This window comes from Phascolarctos cinereus, unplaced genomic scaffold (assembly GCF_003287225.1).
Source record: "Phascolarctos cinereus isolate Bilbo 61053 unplaced genomic scaffold, phaCin_HiC Scaffold_2;HRSCAF=192, whole genome shotgun sequence".
NCBI lineage: Eukaryota > Metazoa > Chordata > Mammalia > Diprotodontia > Phascolarctidae > Phascolarctos > Phascolarctos cinereus.
In genome coordinates, this window is record NW_027555625.1 from 338,126,370 (window position 1) to 338,151,022 (window position 24,653).

General features: G+C 36.2%; 1 protein-coding gene across 1 annotated transcript in view; it reads left to right on the plus strand.

Annotated features, from left to right (window-relative positions):
• Nucleotides 1–24,653, plus strand: part of TTC6 (tetratricopeptide repeat domain 6) — a 286,301-nt gene that overhangs the window by 97,729 nt on the left and 163,919 nt on the right. The window contains exons 7-10 of the mRNA XM_078149180.1: nt 8,884–9,266; nt 14,988–15,468; nt 16,504–16,633; nt 22,769–22,941. Coding sequence (XP_078005306.1) covers nt 8,884–9,266; nt 14,988–15,468; nt 16,504–16,633; nt 22,769–22,941 — 1,167 coding nt within the window. The remainder of the gene's footprint in view (nt 1–8,883; nt 9,267–14,987; nt 15,469–16,503; nt 16,634–22,768; nt 22,942–24,653) is intronic.

A 24,653-nucleotide genomic window follows, 5' to 3' on the forward strand; every position in this document is an offset into this window, starting at 1 on the left:
AATATCACAAGGTCAACATGTTTAGCTCATTCACAGTTAAAGTAATGATAGTTAAGCTTTTCTCCCTCTTCTATTTATTTTCTTAGTATTTTTTTTAATTTAAAAAATTATCTTCCTCTTAAGTCAATGCTTAAACCCTGTGATAGTTTTGCTTAGACTATTTTGATGCAGCTTTATCTCCGCAGGCTCTCTTTCTTCCCACCCACCCTAATTCCTGTTTATCTATGCTAGCTCTGGTTTTGAGACTTGCTTGAATTGTTGATGGCCCTTCCTTCCTTCCCTTCTCTCCTTTCTTCCTTACCTCCTTCCTTCCATCCCTGCCCTTTTGCAATTATGAAGTTCAGTAAAAATCTTCCTCATTTCTGTCTTTGAAATTTCTTATGTTGGTTAATTATCTTTTTACCACATCTTATTCTTAAAAGTTGTTCTTAGCTTTGATCTCTTTATTCTTTTCCTTTACAGTCTGTTTTGAAATGCTATTCTCTCATCATTATTTCACAGAATAACAGGAGTCTTTGATTCTGTTGTAATCAATCAGTCCTCTCAGGGTTTTCTCCATGAGAAATATAAGGTTTGTAATTTGGGTTTATCTTCCTGGCTAATGAAATATTGTATATTTTTGTATTGTTCAAGTTTGCCACACAAAGTCCAGGAAAGATGGAGTTGAGAGAGAGAAAGAAGGTGAATGATTGAAAGAGAGAAGGGGCAAGTGGTCAGGCTTTCCCTCACTTATAGCAACAGTGGCACTATGAGGTGGATAGAGAGAAGAAATTCAGAAACAGTTCACCTTCCCTGATGAACAGGGAAGTGTCTGATGAACCAACAAGAAAATAGAACAAGTGAATGAATGGAAAGAAGTATTGGTCCTGAATGAACTGAATGGTCTCTCCCTACAAATCTGGGAAAGCAACCAGGGTCTTCCTCTCCTTTTTCTCTCTAAATTCTTTCAAATGGAGCTGAAAATACAATGTTTCTGATTTCCCTTTGATGATATTTTATAGATCTGATTTTTCTTAGATAAGTTGTTCCCATAAATCAATCAACAAGCATTTATTAAGGATGTACTATGTGCCAGATAGTGTGCTAAACATTGGAGATATGTGTTGCCCTCCAGGAACTCACATTCTAATATGAACAACTACACGCAAACAAAATATGTGCAGGATAAATTGGAGGATAATCTCAGAATCTTAGAGGGAAGGAACCAGGTGTGTGTCGGGGGGGTGGCGAGGGACTAAAAATTGGGTTAGGTTGACTGTTAGGTTCAACTTTGTAGAGTATAGTATGTCATCTAGGATAACAAATTGGACACCTTTTCTTTGTCAGAATTTACTATTCCACTCCTTTCTGTGATTTCTCTGCACTGTGAAACTATTTTGTGCTATTTGTTTCCTTTTCTTTATAGTTAGTTAAATATCTTTTTCCTAGCCTCTTTTAGAATTTGTTGCTATTGAAACCATTAAATTTGACCACCATGCATCTTAGAGTTTGAAGAGCAGATTTTGGTTTTGTTGTCCTGGAGACAGCCTACAGATTCTCTCAATTAATGCTATATTTTCTGTATTCTGAAGTTCTAGTCCATTTTAAAAATTATTTCCTATGCTATGGTTTTCAGATTTTTATTTGTCATACACTAATATTTGTCGCCTACTACTGTCACATGTTCTTACTTGTCTAATTCCTTCAGTTCTTTTTTAAAATGCTTCATTGACTCTCTTTCTTTGTTTTGACAACTCCGTCCATAACTTCCATTTCTCTCCATAAATTTTTGAAGGAAACAAAAGAAAAATGAATTGTAACAAATATACATAGTGAAGCAAAACAAATCCCTGAATTGGCCATTTCTGAAAATAAGTATGTTTTCTGCATCTTGAGTCCATCTTTCAGAAAATGTGTGCATGCTTCATCATCATTCCTCTGAAATTGTGGTCGGTCATTATATTAATTAGAGTTCATAAGTCTTTCAAAATTGTTTTCTTTAAATGCTGTCATGTTACAAATTGTTTTCCTGGCACTCTTAAGTTCTGACTGACTAGGTGGCACAGTGGATAGAGGACTGGGTCTGGAGTCAGGAAAACCGAAGTTTGTGTCACCCTAGGTAAATGTTTGTCTCAGTTCCTTCATCTGAAAAATGGGGATAATAATAGTACCTACCTCTCAAGGTTGTTGTGAGGATTAAATGAGATAACAATTGTAAAAGCACGTTGCTTGGCATGTAGTAAGCACTTTACAAATGAGCTATTATTGTTTCTAATTTATTTTTATGGACCTCTTTTCTTTTTTGAACCTTTATGGAGTTACTTGTTATCGTTCTATGATCTTTCAGGAGTTCATCTGAATCTGCATTCCACCAAGCATTGGTTCATTTATTTTTCTCTTGTAATATTTGTTAAGAGAGTTTTGTGATCTTTTTGAAGATTTAGTACTTATCCTTCTTTCTGGATTTTTTTTGTTTGTTTCACTGTATTGATTTTCATGGGGAGCTAGGTGGCACAGTCTATTCTATCAGGCCCAGAGCCTGGAAGACTCATCTCCCTGACTTCAGATCTGGCCTTCCTAGCTGCATGACCCCGGGCAAGTCACTTAACTCTATTTGCCTCAGTTTCCTCATCTGTAAAATAAGCTGGAGAAGGAAATGGCAAACCACTCTAGTATCTTTGCCAAAAAAACCGCAAATGTGGTCACAAAGAGTCACATGCGGTTGGAAAACAACTAAACAACAACAAATTGATTTATGTGCCTGTGCTCTAGATTTTTATTGAAGGTTTAGCTTCTTGGAAATTTTTGATGTTTCAGACTTTTTATACTTCCCTGTTACTTTTTGATTATTCTCATCTTTTCTGGTTTGTGCAACCTGGAGGCTGGGCTGCAAAGCTGTCTCAGCCACTACAGATTGGAATATTCTCTGGCCTACATCCGTAAGCTGAATACTCTGTGAGGGAGAAGAATTGGCCCCATCTGGGTTTTGTTTACCTTTTTTTAAGTTATCGTGGTCATACATGCTAACCCTTTACCCCAATTCTTCCTTTGTCTCTCCCACTTTCCTCTTTGTGGCTAGGTTAAATTAATGCCTGCCTCTTTTTGAAAGGTGCCAGGAGATGAGATGGAGGAGAGAGAAGGTGTTTTTTGCCAGTCTATGAAGCTGTGGGTGGTCTAAAATCCAGGGCTAAATCTCATTCAAGTAAAAAAGAACACATTTTCAACCCCCTCCCCTCCTTACATAGCTACTCATTTTGGGGTAAAAGGTGGGTAGGTCACAGGAGTGTGTCAGCATGGTCCCAAGCATCCCAAGATGAACCCCAGGCATAAGCCTGTGAATACACTTTGTGCCTCTGATGAGAGCATGCAGGGCGGTGGAAGAGAGATGCTGAGGGAGCTCTTTAGGAATTAGATATTTCCATTGTTCATTTTTAAGGCTTTTTACCTTTTCTGAGTTCTCTCGTTTTTTGTCCAGTGGATTCAGCTGTAATTGTTCATTCGTTGATGCCAAAATCCTTTTTTTTGAAGAGTTTTAATTTTAAATTAAAAGGATCTGGGGAAAGTGATTAATCTGCAGTCTTGCTGGTTACATGACTAGGATCTTTTTATTTCTAAATCCGATGGTCTTTTCTCAGTTCTCAACCTTCTCCACATTTTTGTAGCTTTCAACACTGTTGACTGTCCCTGTTTCCTAGATACTTTTTTCTCATTTAGCTTTCCTGATACTCATCTCCCCCTATTCTCCTTCCCACCCAGCTGTTCCTTTTCAATATACTTTGCTGTATTATCATTCATGTGTTATGATCATCCACCTGACCATGAATGTCCACCAAAGCTATGTCTTGGTCCCTCTTCTCCCTATAAAAAGGGAAAATTTTGGTCACCTCTTCAGGTTCCTTAAGTTCAATTATACTCTCTTTGCAGATTGCTCCTAAATTTTTTATATCTAGCACTGATCTCTATGTGAGTTCCAGTCCTGACTCACCAAATACCTACTGGAAATCTCTACCTGGGTGTCCCCAAAGGAACTCCTTATCTTGCTAACTTAAATCCTGCCAACCTTTCCTATTTCAACTGAGGATATTATTGTCCTGCGAGCTTCAAACCACCTATGTTCAATGATTTCTAATTACGTGTCTCTTGTTTCAATCTCCTCTCCATTCCCGTGGCTACCATCTTAGTTCAAGTTTTCATCACTTTTTGACTGTACTATTTTAAATGGCTTCTAATTTAGTCTCTTCTACCACCTGTTTCTCCCTCTTTAATACTTCCTCTACACAGCTGACTAAATGATCTTCCTATAGCACCAGTCTGACCATGTCACTAGAGGTGATAAATGTTTAGCAGCCAGCTCTGGGGTGGGGTGGGAGGTGGAGGTGTTATGCATGCACAACACACTTTTAAGTTTAATTTACACTTTTAACATTTTCTCCATTATTTTATTAAGTATAGACAACTGACGGAACAATACATTAAGTCCTGATTTGTAGCTTTTGCTGATTTCCTAGGTATGAATTCTCACATTGAAAGTTTAACAGTCAGCTCTCCTGTGCCCATTCAAGCTGGTTCTTGTACACCATATATGTCATTCACTGCACAAAAACCTTCAGAGATCCCCCTATTGCCTTTGGGATAAAATATAAATTCTTCAGTTTGGAATTTAATGCTCTACATAGTAAGACTCCTAACTGTACTTTCCAAGGTTAATTAATCTTATGTTCTTTCACATATTCTACATTCCCACTACTCTGAATTACTTTCTGTTCCCTCATTCAAGATTTCATTTTTATCCATAAGCATTTGTACACGCTGTCTCACATGTCTGGAATGCATCATGCTCACATATAATTTTGTTTCCACAGTTAATTCTTTCTCCTTCCTGTTTACTTACATGTATATATGCTGTATCTCCCTTGTAGAACATAAACTTCATAAGGGCAGAGACAGTTTCTTTTTTTTTCTTTCTATTCCTCAATGTCTAGCATAGTGCCTAACACACAGTATAAACTTAATAATAATTCTTGAATTTATATGAACATACTTTTTAAAAATAGCATTTTCCCAATTTCATGTCAAGAGAATTTTAGCATTCATTTTTACAAGATTTTGAATTCCAGATTTTTCTTATTCACTCCCTCTCTCTTCCTAAAATGGTAGGCAATTTGATATAGGTTATGCATGTGCTATCATGTAAAACACATTTCCATATTAGTCACAATTTTGAAAGAAGAAACAGATGAAAAAAATATGGAAAAGAATAACATAAGTGAAAAAGGTATGCTTTGATCTGCATTCAGAATCCAGTTCTTTATCTGGATGTGGATAACATTTCCCTTCATGAGTCCTTTGTACTTGTCTTGGAACATTATGTTGCTGAAAAGAGCTGAGTCATTCATGGATGATCATCACACAATATTGCTGATACTGTGTAAAATGTTTTCCTAGTTCTGCTCATTTCACTTTGCATCAGTTCATACAAGTCTTTCCAGGTTTTTCTGAAATCTGCCTGTTCATCATTTCTTATTGCACAATAGTATTCCATTAAATTCATATACCACATCTTGTTCAGCCATTCCCCAATTGATGGGCATCCCCTCAGTTTCCAATATTTTGCCACCACAAAAAGGGCTGCCATAAATATTTTTGCACATGTATGTCACTTTCCTTTTTTTATGATCTCTTTAGGATACAGACCTAGTAGCGGTATTGTTGGATCAAACAGTATGCACAGTTTGGTTGTCCTTTGGGCATAATTCCAAATTGCTCTCCAGAATGGTCGAATCAGTTCACAACTTCACCAACAGTGCATTAGTATCCCAATTTTCCCACAACCTCTCTAACATTTATCATTTTCCTTTTTTTGTCATGTTAGCCAATCTGATTGGTGTGATGTGGTACCTCAGAGTTGTTTTAATTTGCATTTCTCTAATCAAAAGGGATTACTTCACTTCTTCCTAAACCTATCGATAGCTTTGATTTCTTCATCTGAAAACTTTATGTTCATATCTTTTGACCATTTATCAATTGGGAAAAGGCTTATATTCTTATAAATTTGACTCAGTTCTCTATATATTTGAGAAATGGGGTCTTTATCAGAGACTTGCTGTAAAGATTGTTTCCTAGCTTTTTGCTTTTCTTCTAATCTTGGTTGCATTGGTTTTGTTTGTGCAAAATATTTTTAATTTAATATAATCAAAATTATCTATTTTACATTTCATAATGCTCTCTGTTATGGTTTGGTCATGAACCTATAACTCACTTAACTTCTCCTTTAAAAACTTGGATGCTATACCACCTGGGTGCATATATGTTTAGTATTGATATTACTTCATTGTCTCAGGTATCTTTTAGCAAGATGTAATCTCTTTTATCTCTTTTATTATCTCTCTTAATTAGGTCTATTTTTGCTTTCTCTGAGATTAAGATTGCTACCCCTGCTTTTTTTTTTTTAACTTCAGCAGAAACATAATAGATTCTACTTCAGCCCCTTACCTTTACTCTGTGTTTGTCTCTCTGCTTCAAGTGTGTTTCTTGTGAACAACATATTGCAGGATTCTGGTTTTTGATTCACTCTGCTATCCATTTCTTTTTTATGGGAGAGTTCATCCCGTTCACATTCATAGTTGTATATTCCCCCCTCTATCCTATCTTTTCTCCTGTTTGTTCTCTCTCTCTCCTTTCACCCTTTCCCTCCTCACCAGTGTTTTGCTTCCATCTACTGCCTCCCCCAATCTGCTCTCTCTTCTGTCAGTTACTCCACACCCCTGCCCATCACTTTTTCTTAATCTCCTCCCTTCCTATTTTCCTGTCTGGTTAGATAGATTTCTACATTCAACTTATTGTTTATATTATTCCCTGTTTGAGCCAATACTGATGAGAGTAAGGCTCAAGTGATGCCCATTGCCCACCCCCCATCTTCTTCTGCACTGTAATAGGTATTTCATATCTCATTATGTGAAATAATTTGCCCCATTCTACTTCTTCCTTCCTTCTGCACCAAGTGCTCTCCTCTTTCTCATCCCTTAATTATTTTTTGTCATTCCTTCAAATTTACCTGTACCCTCTATCTATGTATATTCCTTCTAGCTGTACTATTAGTGGTACAATTTTTAAGAATTACAAATATCCTCTTCCCATGTAGGGATGTAAACAGTTCGGTTCCATTGAATCCCTTATGTTTTTCTTTCCCTTTTTACTTTTTAGACTTCTCTTGTGTCTTAATATTGGAGATCTAATTTTTTGTTCAATTCTGGTCTTCTCCTCATGAAAGCTTGAAATCCTTCTATTTCATTGAATGACCATTTTCCCCCCTTGGAGTATTATGTTTAATTTTGCTGGGTAGGTGATTCTTGGTTGTAGTTCTAGCTCTTTTACCTTCTGGAATATCATGTTCCATGACCTCTGATCCTTTAATGTTGCAGCTGCAAAGTCCTGTGTAATCCTGATTATGTGCCCCTGATATTTGAATTGTTTCTTTCTGGCCACTTGCCATATTTTTTCCTTGACCTAATAGTTCTATAATTTGGCTATAACATTCCTTGCCTTTTTTATTTGGCATCTCTTTCCTGAGGTGATCAGTGGATTCTTTCAATGTCTATTTTAGCCTCTGGTTCCAGGATATCAGGGTAGTTTTCCTTGATAATTTCTTGAAAGATGCTATCTAGGTCCTCCTTTTGATTATGCCTTTCAGGTAATCCATTTATTCTGAGATTATCTATGCTGTATCTATTTTCTGGTCAGTTGTTTTTCCAATGACGTATTTTACATTTTCTTCTATTTTTTTTCATTCTTTTGTATTTGTTTGATTTCTTTGATGAATGTGTTACCTAAGGTAGTGTACGTCTTCAAATGACACAAATTGCAACCTATTTGTGCAATACCTTGTGTGATTCTTGTTCATGTCCTATCATAAATCAGCCAATGTCCTAGGAACCTTTCTTTAGTTCTCTCAACATTGAGTGGATTCCAATGGGATATGCAGGCATGTTATCCTTTGCTTTTGCAATGGAACTGGCCAATCTTTTTTTTTCTGCTCATACTTTTCTCTGCTTGCAATCAATTAATTAACAATCAATCAATGAACATTTATTAAGTGCCTAGTATGTGTCAGGAACTGGGATAAGTGCTGAGGAGACAAAAAAAAAAGAGGCAAAGGCCATCCCTGCCCTTAAGGAGCTTAGAATCTAATGTACAGACTGGCTTTTGCCTTCCTTTTTTTCCCTATAACATTTAGCTCTCCTTTCTTGTCCCTGGCCCTTGATCCTAGAAGGAACAGAGACTTCATTAATACCAGGCAAGTTCTTGATTGAGAGCAGCAAGCACTATTCCTTCATTTTTTCACTCCTTCCCTGGGCCAATGACAACTTCTTTGCTCATCTGGCTTCCTTCATTCTTGGAGAAATAGCTTCAGCACAATTGAGAATTTTTTTTGTAGGCAACTGGAATTAGGTGACATGCCCAGGGTCATACAGCTAGTAAGTGTCAAGTGTTTGGTCTGAGGCTAGATTTGAACTCAGGTCCTCCTGACTTCAGGGCCAGTGCTCTATCCACTGTGCCACCTAGCTGCACCCACAATTAAGCAATTAAGGGGTTTCTCTAACTATAGTAGTAGATGAGTCATTCTTGAAAGTTGGTGGGGGGTTTTTCTATGATTTTGGTTTTCTGTTGGCTGTATATATTCCTGTCTTCTCTGGTGGTCAGAATTGTCTAAAATGTATTCTTTAATTTTAGTAGTGTAATTATTGGGTAACTAATATTGCTAAACTTATATTTGAATAATATGCTTACAATATAACTTTGCATATTTAAAATTAAATTAAGTGAATTTCTAGAAATTAATAAAACTTGTAGTTCCCTGCATTGGATATGAACAACTAAATCAGGTTTCTTTTTTTAACTTTTTAGAAAAGTCTTAAGAGATCATCATGTATATTTAGTTTTACTCTTCAAAGTGATTCAATATCACCAATGGTACCTGATGATCTACAAAGTAACCTGAATGAAGTAATGATTCAGAGAGAATACGTTTTAAAGACGAGGGCTCAGGAAAATAAAGAAGGCATTGATACTGATCAAAATTTAAATGTGACTGCACCATCTAATTTACAAGAAAAGTCAATCCAGCATGGTGAAGAAAAGGAAATTCACCCTGTAGAAGTTCGAAAAACAAGAGCTAATTACATTATTTTTCCTAAGAGAAGAAGGAGGAAATTAAGGAAAAAGCTGAATACTGAAAAAATAAGTTCACTGCTTAAAGAATTATCAAAGCCTCCAAAGACTCTTGAAAGGTTGTTTTTTTTTTTAAATGATCAATTCTTTTTAAAAGAACACACTTAAGGGGGCAGCTAGATGGCACAGTGGATAGAGCACTGGCCTTGAAGTCAGAAGGACCTGAGTTCAAATCTGGCCTCAGACCAAACGCTTGACACTTACTAGCTGTGTGACCCTGGGCAAGTCACTTAACCCCAATTGCCTAAAAATTAAAAAAAAAATTAAAAAAAAAGAATGCACTTAAACCTGTGTCTTTAAATCTTAGAATTTCATATTTTAAAAAGCAATGCTATATATACATGCACATACGATCATAAAGTATAATGTATATATTGATAAAGCATATTATGTTTAACTTTTTGTTAAAGGGAAATCTTTTATCAAATAAGGTAATACAAGAAACACTTTACAAACTTAAGAGTCACATAAATGTTAGCTTAATTAAAATAACTTTATTTTTCCATTATTTTGAAACTAACAATATGGTTAGTTAACAGTATAGTTTAACTATATGCCCCTCGAGCTTACAGAAGATACAAGAAAGCTGTCTACCTGATTTGAAAGCACCTGGTTATATTAGAAGGAAAACCGGTAGATGGGGGAAGAAGACAAAAGAGGCATTTTGCATCCTTTAGACTAGAGGAAAAAAATTAAACCCAACCTAGGTAAATTGACTGAATTTAATTGAGTATTTGGCTTCTTTTTTGTTAACAAATTGTTCTGTAGTAAGTTTTTTTTTAATTTTACTTTTGTTACTAGTACACAAAACTGCTATGTTTATAAACATGAATTTGCTTATTATAGTAAGGAGCTGAAATTCCAGGAATCCATGAATATTAAGCATATAAGAGAGAAAAGATTTTTAACATGATTCCCTCTCTGTCTCCAAATGTTTCTCATATGGGTCAAAGTTCAACACACACCACTTAAAAATAAATAAAGAACATGACTGATTGAAAGACAAAGAGAAAGTAGTAAGTACAAAATGATATGAAAACATGTATAAATTACAGATACTTTAAAGATAGTGACCAGGGAAACTGACTAGTGACTGTCTGCCACAATAAGGGTAAACTACAAAAAAATTAGGTCATTTTTGTGTGAGTGTTCACTCTCAATCATATTATCAATTCCACTTTTTAAAAGGCTTTTCCTTTTCTTATGACCCTGATAAACATCAGTAAACATGACCATTTCTCTATACAAAAGAACAGAAAAGACTATATGTGAAAGTGTACATCTCTGTAATATATAGCTTATTTTTAAGTATATATATATATGTATATATATATATATATATGTGTGTGTGTATATATATGTATAAATATATATATATAATATTTCAAATTTAACATTCTAGTTCTGATACTGCCCTTCTTGTCTGTCCCCTTTTGGAATTCCTTCTGTTCCCTCTTTTTAAAAAATGATTCACTACTAATCTTTTCTTCTTTTATTACTATCATTTCCACTAGCCTCTACTGCCCTTCTAAATCCTCCCAAACAAATATATGCATTCTTTGTAACAAATAACATCCACATATTGACTTTGTTTGAAAATATATATTTTGTTCTGCACCTCTAGTTCATTACCTCCTTTCCAAGAGATGTGAAACATGTTTGATTATCAGCCTTCCAGAGATGTGATTACATGGTTCATAGTTCTTAAGTCTTTCACAGTTGTATTCCTTTACAACGTTGTAATTATTGTATAAATTGTTTTTCTAGTTCTGTTTGCTTCACTTTGCCTCAGTTCATACAAATCCTCTCACGTTTCTCCGAATCTGTCTCTCTCATTATTATTATTATTATTATTTTTTGGTCTAGGCAATGGGGCTAAGTGACTTGCCCAGGGTCACACAGCTAGTACGTGTTATGTGTCTGAGGCCAGATTTGAACTCAGGTCCTCCTGAATTCAGGGCCGGTGCTCTATCCACTGCACCACCTAGCTGCCCCTCATTATTTTTTAAGGTGCAACAATATTCCACATGCACAATTTATTCAGCCATTCCTCAGATGACGGACACTCACTTTTTTCCTAAATTTTATGCTGCAACAAATAGAGATGTTATAAGTATTTTGGTACATGAGTCCTTTCCTCTTTCTTTGACTTATTTAGAGTATAAGCTTAGTAACAGTGTCTCTGGCTTGAAGGGTATGCTCAACTTAGTGACTTTTTGGGATATAGTTCCAGATTGATTTCCAGAATGGTTCTGCAGTTCTGGATTAGATGAAGAAAGGATTTTTTTCCTTTATCATTGGTCCTTCTAAGGCTCTTTCTAGATATTTTTTGGAGTTTGAGTGGAAAAGATGAGTTTCTTTATTCTTGTCACAGTATTAACTGGAAGTCCCTATGATATTTTGTGTCCATGGCTATTCAAGATACTTTTAACATCCACTCATAGTCTTCTTCTTCTACCCCCAGGGCCATAGAACTATACATTTGCCTCATACCAGCACCCTTAATTACCATGAACAAATGTTTGATGTACGTCCAAATAAGAGTTTGATGTATGTCCAATAAATTCTGGACTTCTTTCTATACCCATTACATACCTATTCCAATATATGTTTTACTTGAGTTATTGTTATAAGAACCATTGTCAGGAATCAGTTATCCATATTTATGTATCCTGGTTGGTACAACCTTTTCAACATCATCCTTCAACAAATCTAGAGGACCCTGCCAACAGGGTCCTAGCAGAGAGAATAGCATTAGAGTTCCTGTAGTCACAGGAGAGCATACCATAGAGAACAGTAGGTATAACATAGGAAGAACAATAGTGGTGAATATGTCTAATAATTTGCTATTAAGGGGAAAAATATACAAATCATATTTTCAAATGTCTGTGCCCTAAAATGTTTGAGTCCCACTGCAAGTTCTCAATGTCATTTTCCATGTGAGGATTAGTTGAAGGAACTACGTTTAATATGGGAAAGAGAAGACTCAGGGGGAATATGATGGCTGTCTTCAGGTATATGTGAAGGAGAGGGGATTAGATGTGTTCTGTTTGGCCCTAAGATGCAGAGTCAGTAGCAATGGGAAGAAGTTGCAAAGAGGCAAAGTTAGAACTGCTGTTAGGAAAAATTTCATGATAAGTAGAGTTCTTCAAAAGTAGAATGAACTGCCCTGAGAAGTGGTGGGTTTCCTCCTCCTTGGAGGGCATCAAGCAGATGCTGGATGACCTCTTTTTGGGTATATTATAGTGAGAAAGAATAACAAACACTTTTTTAAAAAGATCAAAAGCAAAATGTAGAGGAATCCATGTCCTAGGCGCAATAGCAGTCATTCCCTGTGTTTACTCTGATCATGGTTTTCCCTCAGATTTAAATAGTATGCTTTTTAATCAATCACATATTTCTTAATATGCAGAGAAAAACCTTCTCAAGGCTTTTATGCCTTTTACGTAGCCAAAATGTGTGAGAAGTGTTAGGTGAACCCGGGTCATCTCAACCCCAAGGCAAGCTTGTCTATTGTACTATGTTATCTCTTATAGTTATTACAAATATTTCTGTTCTTTTATCTCGATCTCCTCAGGTCATGATAATTAAGGGTGCTGGTATGAGGCAAATGTATAGTTCTATGGCCCTGGGGTAGAAGAAGAGGACTATGAGTGGATGTTAAAAGTATCTTGGATAGCCATGGACACAAAATATCATAGGGACTTCCAGTTAATATGGTGACAAAAATAGCCATAAAGAAACTCCTCAAGGTATGTGCCCAGTGGTACTATTGTGAGGTTAAAGGGTATATAAAGTAATGATTTTTCTAGTATAATTCCAAATTATTTTTCAGCATTATTGGATTAATTCATAGCTCCCATTAGTGTGTCTATCTTCCCAAATCTGCTACATCATTTACCATTTTTGGTTTCTATTATCTTTGCCAATTTGATGAGTATGAGGTGAAACTTGTATTTCCCTTGTTATCAATGATTTAAAACATCCTTTAATAGTTTTTGATAGCTTGCATTTCTTCCTTGGAAATTTATCTCTTTAATTTTCTTTGATGACATCTATTGGTAAATGGCTCTTGCTCTTACAGTTTTGCATGAATTCTCTATTTTGATATCAGATCTTTATCAGCGATATTTGCTATGAAGAACGTATGCTCAGTTAGTGGTTTCTCTTTCTAATCTAGCTTCTTTGACTTTCCTTAAACCAAAATGTTTACTTTTTGTAAAATAAATTATGTTTTATCTTTTATGATCACCTCTATTCATTATTTGATCCTTTTTTCTTCTTAGGCTTTTAAGAATTAATGAAAGGGACCTTAGTTGGTGTTCCTACCATTTATTTCTCATTAATTAGATTATTGCTGTTTTCTGACTTTTTATATCTCTTTTATCTAATGGTTTAGTAAAAAGGAGAAACAGTTACACAGCAGCATGATCTCACTTAAGATTGCCTCTCTTTTAATCAGAAGAAAGTAATTTTCTCCTGTCCAAGGAGAGAGCCCCTCTTGAACAGCAATTCCTAGCTGCCAGTGTTCACTGATTAATATAAAGTTGTCTCAATAAAAACAAAAGCACATGTTTATTAATCACTTCACAGTTGGTAAAATACTTTACATCTATTATCTTATTTGATTTTTAGTGACTTTGATTCAGGATAGACTATTGTTGCAGTAAAAAGACCACATCTGAGCCAAGTCAGTAGAAACTTAATTTTGTGACAGACACATAGTTGAGAAAGCAGCCTTCTTCTAAATAACATTAGCTTTATAGGTGGGCTATTTTGCATTTCAGCCCAAAATAGGATTGCCTGTTTTTTTAACCTAGAAGCAACAGCAGAAGTGGGAAGAGATTTAAGAGAATTGATACAAAGACATGCCTTCTTACTTTGTATGGAATAGAATTTCCACAATTCTCATTCAACAAAGGTAACATACAGAGCCCCTCTCTTTTTGCCTTTAAAAAAATACATTGTGATACAGGTTGCCTTCATTTGAAAGGACTATAAATCCTTTCCAGTTACAAATCTAAACTTTCCAAAATATAACTTATGAAAATACATTTAAATAGCCATAACATTTTACAGCTAGTATTTTACCACAAATACCCTGCAAATGTTTCAAATATAGTGTCTCTTTTGGAGTTAAGAAAGCGTCTTAGTTTTCTTAGAAAGCAACCAAAAATTCTTCCCACTGTTCCCAGGAAATGTTTTGCTGTATGGAGAAGGATAAAGGTTAGAGAAAAATAGCAAGATCTTACAATCTAAATGAGTCTTACTGGTAATCCAATTGGGTTAAAATTGTTCTTGTCATTGCTCTGTTGATGGAATGTCAAATTCTCAGTCTAATCTTACTCATTATATTCTTCCCAACTCTTTCAGTAGGCATGCACTTTTTCATAAGTCTAACTATGGCCTAAAATCAGTGGTCTTCTCAAGTCTAGTTTTAACTTTGCCACTATGCTAAGATAAAATTACTTCTGGGAATATTGGAAGTCAGACTTGAAAGGAATATTGATTTCAGTACATCAGTATTTAATACTCTTAATATATTCAATTTGTTCATAGCATATCTATATTCATAGACTTTGCATCACATATATACATACATACAAAATTCCCTTTTACTTAATGTAAATGGTGGAGTGTTATGGGTTACACAAATGATATTCATATAATTTGGCTTTGATAAATAGTAACTAAGAAAAATTGGCATGGAGTTTAATTAGATTAATTGACCAACTGTAGCAAAATGAAATTTTTTAGTAAAATTATTTTTTTTAACTTAGATCAGCATCTCTTGTCATTCTTTGGGAACAGAAGAAATTTTTTCTCCATGTGCCTATGTATGTCCGTCGAAGTCGCTGCCCTAGTCTGCCTGCTGTGCTAAATTTTGATGAATTTGCTCAGAAGCATGGTGGAATTCCGGAAGATACTGACCCTCAGCAATGGGTTTTGGACTTCTGGATTAAAGAGTTACAAGACATTCCTCCAATTCGAGAGCCAGAACATGTTGAGGAGGAAATAATTCAAACTTCTGTTGAACCAGTTAAACCTGAAAAAGTAAAAAAACTACAAAAAATAGAATTTGGTGATTTCTCAAATCCAGATCTCTCCGAGATTGTTAGGCAGCATTTGGAGACTGAAGTAGAGAGACTGACTAAAGAAATAAAAGAGAAAAAGAAAATGGCTGCTTTCCTGTATGGCCGACGTGGGGCTATTTATAGAAAACTAGGCAAACTAAAGAAGGCCATGAATGATCTACAAGAGGTAAATTGCATCCGGGTGAAACTCATATCATCATTTATGCTTGACTTTTATTATGATGGCAGTTTGACAGTTTGAGAAATGTTTTAATGTTTAGAATGAAGACATATTGAGTGTCCTGTACTGGCCACAGATTCTGTCTGCTGTCCGAGGACCAACCTACTTAAATACCAGTAGACTGGTTATGAATTCAGGAATGAGTTCTTTGGCTACAGTAGCATAAGAAAATTTAAGATGTGACCCCTAGACCACTCCACATTTGCTGTTAAACAGTGGTGGAGAGGTTAAAAAAAAAAAGTGAGATGTCCCAAAAAGCATAAATGTCCCAAATCAAAAATGTTCAGAGCTTCTATAATCATCACTCTTACTCTTGGTACTACAACTGTGTGATCCTTGTCCAACAACTGAGTTGACATACTACTGAAATGAATGAAGGAAATATAATTTTTCATCTTTTCAGATGAAGACCAATATTTAAAACGCTATAATTGAGAGCAGGATTTTTGGTCAAAGATCTCAGGTTCAAATCCAAGTTCTGCTAATTGCTGGCATGCTGAATTTGAGCCTAAATTTCTTACAATAAAAACAAGAAAGCCAAAACCTCATTCTTTCTTGGGTGGTGTTCACAGCAGCATAGTTTCCAGAACATGGGAAGTGATCATTTTGTTGTAGTCTGGGCAGACCACATCTGGAATATTGTGTTCCACTCCAGACATCATTTTTAGCCCTGAGGGTGTGGGGAAGTGTGTTCTCCTTCACTGGAGCATTTTAAGTGGAAGCCGGATGATCACTTGTCGGTGCTGTTGTAGAGGGAATTCTTGGCCAGATTTGATGGCCTCTGATGTTCCTTCCTACTGGGTGTAGTTGATTCCCCTTCTAGCTCTGGACCCTATAATTTTACTCTCGAAGTTTATTAATATTAGAATTTATTCCTTGAGTAAGAAGTTATTTCACAATAAAGTGCTTTGCAAGTTTTGTTTTTTATATATGAACACTTACCAAGTAAAACTGAATTTAATATACTTTTTTTCCTCCTAGGCTATATTCTTAGAACCTCTATTACTTAATGCTTATTGGCACCGACATTTCATATATATTTTCCAAGACAAAAGTGGTGATGCTTTAGATGACTTAAATTATATAACTAAATATAATAAAAATAATGCAGGTAGGTTTTCTATAGAGATAGTAAATATATGTATATTTTTTACCTAAAATTTTGTCTTTTCCTTTCTCTTACAGTCACTATAAAAACCATGTTTTGGGAGGCATCTAAATGACACACTAGATAGAATGCTGAGTCTGGAATCAGAAAGGCATGAGTCCAAATTCTGCCCCACACACTAGCTGTTTAATATTGGGCAAGTCACTTAACCTGTGTTTACCTCAGTTTCCTCAACTGTCAAATGTGGATAATAATAGCAGTTACTTTTTAGTGTTGCTGTGAGGATCAAAGAAGATAATATTTGTAAAGTGCTTAATACAATGCTCGGCACATAGTAGGTGCTACATAAATGCTATTATTATTATCATTACTGTAATTGAAAAATGTAAATGTTACAGTAAATGGCTATGAGGTATATATTTTTCTATCTAGCTACATTTTCACATTCAGGGTGGTTGTTCACAAGTGCAGACCTTAAAATCTGATAGTTTTTTTCCTTTTAAAATTTTTATTCATTGGGTGGGAGGGGACAGTGAGACTTGCCCAGAGTCACACAGCTAGTAAGTGTCAAGTATCTGAGGCTGTATTTAAACTCAGGTCCTCCTGACTCCAAGGCTGGAGCTCTATCCACTGTGCCACTTAGTTGCCTCCAAAATTTTTACTTATTTACTAGCATTTTTTTCTTCTTAAATTTTGAGTTCTATATTCTCTCCCTCCCTCCAACCCCCTCCCCCACCCACTGAGATGGCAAATAATATATCAGTTATACATGTCAAATCATGAAAAACATTTCCATATTAGCCATAGAGAGTCAGCTTGCACTGCATTCATCAGTTCTCTCTCTGGAGGTAGATAGCATTTTTTCATCATGAGTCCTTTGGAATTGTCTTGGATCACCATATTGATCCGAACAGCCAAGTCTTTCACAATTGATCATCATTACAACATTGCTGTTACTCTATCCTGGTTCTTCTCACTTCACTTTGCATCCGTTCATATAGGTCTTGCTGAAACCACACCCCTTATAATTTCTTGTAGCACAATAATACTCCAGCACAATCATATGCCACAACTTGTTCAGCCATTCCTCAATTGATGAACATCCCCCAAATTTCCAATTCTTTGCCAGCACATAAAGAGCTACTATAAATACACACACACACACACACACACACACACACACATATATATATATATAACATGTAAGTCCTTTTCGTTTTTCCTTTTGGAATGCAGATCTGGTAGCGGCATTGTTGGCTATGCCCTTTAGGCATAGTTCCAGATTGTTCTCCAGAATGGTTAGATTAGTTCAAAATTCCACCAATGGTGTATGTTTCCCATTTTTTCCACATGACCTCCAGCATTTGTCATTTTCCCCTTCTATCATTTTAGCCAATCTGATAAGCATAAAATGGTACCTCAATGTCGTTTTAATTTGCACTTCTCTAATCAATAGCAATTTAGAGTATTTTTTCATATGCCCATATATAGCTTTAAGTTCTTCTTCCAAAAATTGCATGTTCATATCCTTTGACCATTTATCAATTGGGGAATGATTCATATTCTTATAAGTTTAAATATTTTTTTTCATTTTTCTACATATTTGAGATATGAAGCCTATGTACAAGAAACTCTATAATTTCCCCTCCAATTTTCTGCTTCCCTTCTAATCTTCGCTACATTGGTGTTATTTGCACAAAAACTTTTTAATGAAATGTAATCAGAATTATCCATTTTACATTCCATCATGCTGTTTATTCATAAATTCTTCTCCTACCCATAAATTTGATAGGTCATATATTCCATGTTCTAATTCACTTATGATATCTCCCTGTATGTCTAGATCATGTATCCATTTTGACCTTATTTTGGAAAACGGTGTAAGATCTATACCTAGTTTCTGGCAGATTGCTTTCTAGCTTTCGCTGTATTTTTTAACCAAATAATGAGTTCTTATCCCATTAGATTTTTGTATTTATCAAACACAAGGTTATTATAATAAGTTACTACTGCGTATTTTATACCTACTCTATTCCACTGATCTACCATTCTATTTCTTAGCCAGTACCACATAGTTTTAATAATTACCACCTTATAACCCAGTTTAAGATCTGGTAACTGCTACACTTCTTTCCTTTACATTTTTTTCCCCATTTTTCCTTTGATACTCTCAACCTTTTGTTCTTTCAAATGAATTTTATTATTTTTCCTAGCTCTTGGGACAACACGGAATAAGTAGATTAGTTTAGGTAGAATTGCCATTTTTATTATTTTGGATCTGCCCACCTATGAATGCTTAATATTTCTCCAATTATTTAAATCTGACTTTATTTGTATAAAAAGTGTTTTGTAATTATCTTCACATAATTTCGGGATTTGTCTTGGCAGAGGTACTCTCAGGTACTTTATATTGTCTATGGATATTTTAAATGAAATATCTCTTACTATCTCTTCTTGCAAGGCTTTGTCGGTGATATGTAGAAATGCTGATGATTTATGTGGATTTATTTTGTATCCTGCTACATTGCTAAAATTATTGTTTCAACTAATTTTTTAGTTTAATCTCTAGGATTTTCCAAGTATACCATCATATTGTCTGCAAAAAGAGATATTTCCTCATTGTCTATTCTTACTCCTATTTCTTTTCTAGTTCTGTTATTTAAAGTTCTTTTTTAAGTTCTTCCAAGAACTCTTTTGGGGCTTGTGACCATTTTACTTTTTTTTTTAATGCTTTGCAAGTAGTTGTTTTGACTTCTGACTTTGAATCTTGATCCTCTCTATCACCATAGTAACTATCTATGGTCAAATTCTTTTTTTTGTTTACTCATTTTTTAATTAAACTGCTTATTTCTTGGCTCTCAAGTTTATGTTGGGGTCAGGCTCTGCTCCTTGGGTGTGGGGGATAATGTCTCAGACTTCAGGTTTTTTGTGCTATTGTTTTCAGAGCTACATAAAAGGTTGTCTTTGACTTTTCTGGTTCTTCCAATGTGCTGAGGCCAGGTGAGGTAATTGCTCCTCTGGTTCACACTTTGGTATTTGAGTGACATCAGGTATTCCTCTCCACCCCTAAGCTTCTATGAGGGCCCCAACACCACTGCCACTGCAAACACTCTCACTTCCTGCAATTCACAGGCCTCCCTAGCCGAAAGCATCAGTTTGCCCCTCTGCCATGGATCCAAAACCAGGGACTCTGCTCTTCTGTGAGTGACCACAACCAGAGCCCCAGCCCCTCCACAACTGCACTCACCCCATGGCCACAGCCTGGGACTATGTCTAGCCGGAAGTAGGACCCCACATCCAGTGTTAGCAGAGGGCCCTACAATCTCACCCTAATCAGATGCCTGAAACCAACACCATCAGCAGGGCAAAAGTTCCTGAAACCCAGGCTGCTGCCCCAGCACTACTACCCCTAGGGCTTGCTGTTTGTTAACACTGCAGTATCTGCCCTTTACTCTGGCCAAACCACCACTCTGATAGGTCAGATTTTTCTTAATATCCTCCCAGGTTGTCTTAGGTTGAACAAGTGCTTTGCCCCAACTTTAAATTTCTGTCACTCTAACATTCACTTTGGGCATTATTTTAAGGGTTTTTGGGGGGGGGGTATTTGGGAGAGCCAGGTAATTTCCTGATTTATTCTGCCATCTTCCCACAATTCCCAGGAGGAATCCTTTTTGTAATGAATTTTTGTACCTTCTTTTCCCATTTGGTTTATTCTGCTTTTTTTTTCTTTTTTGATGAGGCTATCAGGGTTAAATGACTTGCCCAGGGTCATACAGCTAGTAAGTGTCAAGTGTCTGAGGCTGGATTTGAACTCATGTTCTACTGACTCCAAGGCTAGAGCTCTATCCACTGTGCCATCTAGCTGCCCCCTAGGTAACTTTTTTTTTGTGGAGGCAATGGGGGTTTAAGTGACTTGGGCAGGGTCACACAATGTCAAGTGTCTGAGGCTGGAATTGAACCCAGATCCTCCTGACCTGAGAGCAGCTGTTCCATCCACTAAGCCACCTAATTGCCCCTTAGTCTGCTTTTTAAAAAGTTTTTTTCATCAGTGAATTTTTGTTCCTCTTTTATTATTAGGCCAATTCTATTTTTTAAGGTGATATTTTCTTCAGTACTTCTTGTGCATCTTTTACCAAGCTATTAATTCTCTTTTCATAATTTTCCTGTATCACTCTTGTCTCTTTTCCCAATTTTTTCTCTACCACTCTTATCTTTCTTTAATTTTTCTAGGAATTCTTGCTGGCCTTGGGTTCAATTAACATTTTACTTTGAAGCTTTGCATGTAGCTGTTTTCATATTATTGTCTTCTTCTAAGTTTATGTCTTGGTCTTTCCTGCTACCATGGTAGTCTTTTATGGTCAAGCTCTCTTTTGTTGTTGTTGTATGCTCATTTTTACAGCTTATTTCTTGACTGAACTTTATGTTAAAGTTGAGCTCTGCTCACTTGAGGGTGAGTAGTCAGTGTCCTAAGCTTTAGGCTTTTTTGTGCTGCTGTTTTCAGAGCTAGTTCTAGGGGTCTGCTTCCAAGACGGTGTTTTCCTGTGAAAGGTGTGGTCACTGCTCTCCTGTTCTATACTCTGGTCTTTACCAGAAAGGGCCTCTGCTCTCTTGCAACTGTAAGAACGAGTGCTCCTCTTAGCCCTGGAACTGTGATCAGGTACACTGCTCTTCTTCAGCTACAAATGCTAGTTGTCCTCTTGGCCCTGGAACTGTATCCCTTGTGACCAATCACAAGCATTCTTCTCCATCCTGGAACTGTAATCTAGAATTACTTACGGGGAATAAAATTGCCAATTAGTGCCAGCTGTACCTGATGCCGGCAAAGGGCACCCCATAATCTCTTTCTGGCCAGTTATCCAATCCCCTTACTGTCTCCAGACTGAGAGCTCCAGAAGCTGCTGCTGCTGCTGTCATTGCCTCCTCCAAGGCTCACTACTGGTGAGCTATACTCCGAGCCTGCACCCACCCCAGTGTTACAGATCTCTCCTGCAGACCTCCTAAGTTGTCTTTGGATGGAAAAATGTCTCCCTCTAGCCTTTTGTTTTCTCTGCTTCTCCAAAATTTGATTTGAGGCATTGTCCTAAAATTGTTTGGAGGGGAAATGTTGGGAGGGTTCAGCTGGGTCCCAGCCTATACTCTACCCTCTTAGTTCCTGAAAATAGTTTCGGAAAGAAATACGTTAGGTCATTTGGTGAAGGAGAGTGAGCTGGAAAAGGGGTGTGTTTCCCTCTCATCTGAAAGGTTCACATTATATAGGATTTAGATGACGATTTTTACAGAGGAGTCACACATGAATCATCTGATAAATGTATTGAACACAATCACTTACTGAAGGAAACTCAAAACACAAGCTTGGGGAAACCCTAAACAAGTCCTGGGTATGGTAACACAAAACAAGAATGCTCTGGGTGAATCCAGGGCCTGGGGGAACCTAAAATACTTTATTGTCATCTCCAACATTTCTAGAGGGTTACTGGAAACACTCTGGGTTCAGATAACCTTTAATCACATAAGGTTGGATTTAAACAGTATTTTCCAACCAACATAATTTTTCCTATAGGGTTCTGAAATATATCTGAGCTTTTGCTTATGTATTAGCTATATTTTAAATTATATTCTGTCCTTCATATAAAAAATAATTATTCCATTCCTCTACCCAACTCTTGGTATATATGATTTCTTGGTTTATTATCCTAATAATGATGGTGCATTTGCACGTATCCTTTGGGCCATTCCCTCTTCTGCTTAATGATATCAGTTTGAGAAACAACAGATTAGACATAGGTTTGAAGATAGCCCTAGAACACCCCATCTTAGGAACAAACTCATGATATTAGTCTTATTAACATCATAGCTAACCAACGTTATATTTCTATTTCATCATAAGGCTATATTTTATGACTTCAAAATTGGTTTATACTTTGAAATATATAACAAACAATTGCATTTTTAAATTACATTAGTGAGTAGTTTATTAAACACAAGAGGACAAATTGGACAGCTTTCACTGATTAAAAAAATCTCTAAATTTAAGATCTTTTAAGGAAAAATAACTAAGGGTATTATTTTGAGGAAATTGTTTTTATTGGCGAATAAAATATTGCAACACTGAATTTTACCTTATTTTATTGTCTTTAGATGTTTATTTATCAAAGGCTGAAATTTTCAGGAAAAGAGGTAATTTTACATTGGCACTGCTAAATTATACCCAAGCAATTAAGTGTAGGCCTACAGATGATGACATCTATTTCAAGAGAGCTGAGATACTTTATGTAGGGAACAAATTACTGGCCATTGATGATTATTCTAAAGTAAGTAAGTTTTACCTCACATCATGTTATTTTTTTTTCTTTTTTGTCTTTACGTCATCTTTTATCTTTATGTAGCATTGATATGATGAGACCATGGGACCCTTCCTGAAAGTCTATGTGTGAAATACATATTTTGTCGGTTGAAAGGTTTGGGGTTTGGGGTTTTTTGTCATTAGACCAATTAATGACTTGCTAGTTATTTCTTGTTGTTAGTTGCTTAATCTTTCAGCATATTGATGTTGAATTATTGTGTAGGGGTTTGTGCCAGAATAATTTAGGGCAGTTTTGAAGAATTTCATCTCCTTTTTTCCTTTCCCCTGGAATTATGGGGCAATTGTAATGGAAACTTATAAAAACCCTCATTCTTTTCTGTATTGTCAGTAGCTTCGCAGTCAGGAATCTAGTTGAGGTTCATTCACAGATGTATTGCATTGATAGAAAATCACCTTGCCCTTTTTGTTCCACCCACCCTCTCCAAGCCCTCATTCCCTCTGCCTTCTGCCACTATTACGAAAAGCAAAAAAATTCCACACGCGAACTAGCAGGCCCTATTTTCAGTCTTTGTCAAATAAGAGGGTGAGAGCAGGGAAGGTGGTCATCAATCTCTTTCCAACTCTGAAGCCTCAGTGGAAAATGTTTGGTGTTTCCTTAGCATATAAATGATTCTATTCACAAACATTTATGTATCTTTGGTTTACTTCAGTTTAACAGCACATCAATATACACCATGTCATTATATATCCCCAAACTGGCTAGTCCCTCATTTAGCATAAGGCTTCCCTATATATGCCCTTTGATTTTCCTAACAAGGCATACTTTATCCAGGCCTGTGAAACTCAAGCCATTGTAAAGTATGGACAACTATAGGCAAAAATGGTACACAAAATGACTTCATCATTGTGTCTTTTTTACTTCAGAGGGCCTAGCTTTTTTAAGTATTGTTTTTTACTTCTTATTTCAAGGTCTATATTTTGTGCACCACAGTTGTTGAAGGAGGTCTTTTTCTGATGAATTATCTTCGTCATCTGCTTTGGGTTTTGGGGCATTACAATTAGTGGAGAAGATGGCTCAGTTCAGGGCTGCCTTCACAAGCTTCTCATATATTGCACCTCTTACTTAATGGCATTTCAGCTGGCCATCCACTAGAATGAGAGGCCTCTCACAAGCCTTAGGAATACGTCATCTATTTTGGATCAGACCCATGATTTTATTGCCATGGGAAACTCTTGATGAGGAAATTGCCTCTACTAATATAGCCTGGTCACAGTTGTGCAATTTAGGGCCACAGCAAGTCACCTGAGGGCACTCAGAGGTTAGCCAACTTGCCCACGGTCATACAGAGTGTATGTACCAAAGCTGGGACTTGAATCCCAATCCTTGTGACTCAGAGGACAGCTTTTTACCCATGATGCTACTATTTAAGTTTACATTCACTCTTGCATCTGTGTCTGTGTGTGCGTGTATGTGTCTATGTATTTTATGTATTACAGAGCCACAGATAAGTGACCATCAGGCTTCTAGTTGAAAACCTCCAATGATGGGAAACTTACTACTTTTCCAGGAGATCAATAATATTTTTGAATAGCTTTGATTGTTAGGAAGTTTTTCTTATGAAACAAATCAAACCCCTTTTTGCTTCTGCTTTTACCCTCTAGGCCTAAGAACAAGTCTTCTTTAAAAAGTCTTAAGTCCTCTTTCATATGATAGCTCTT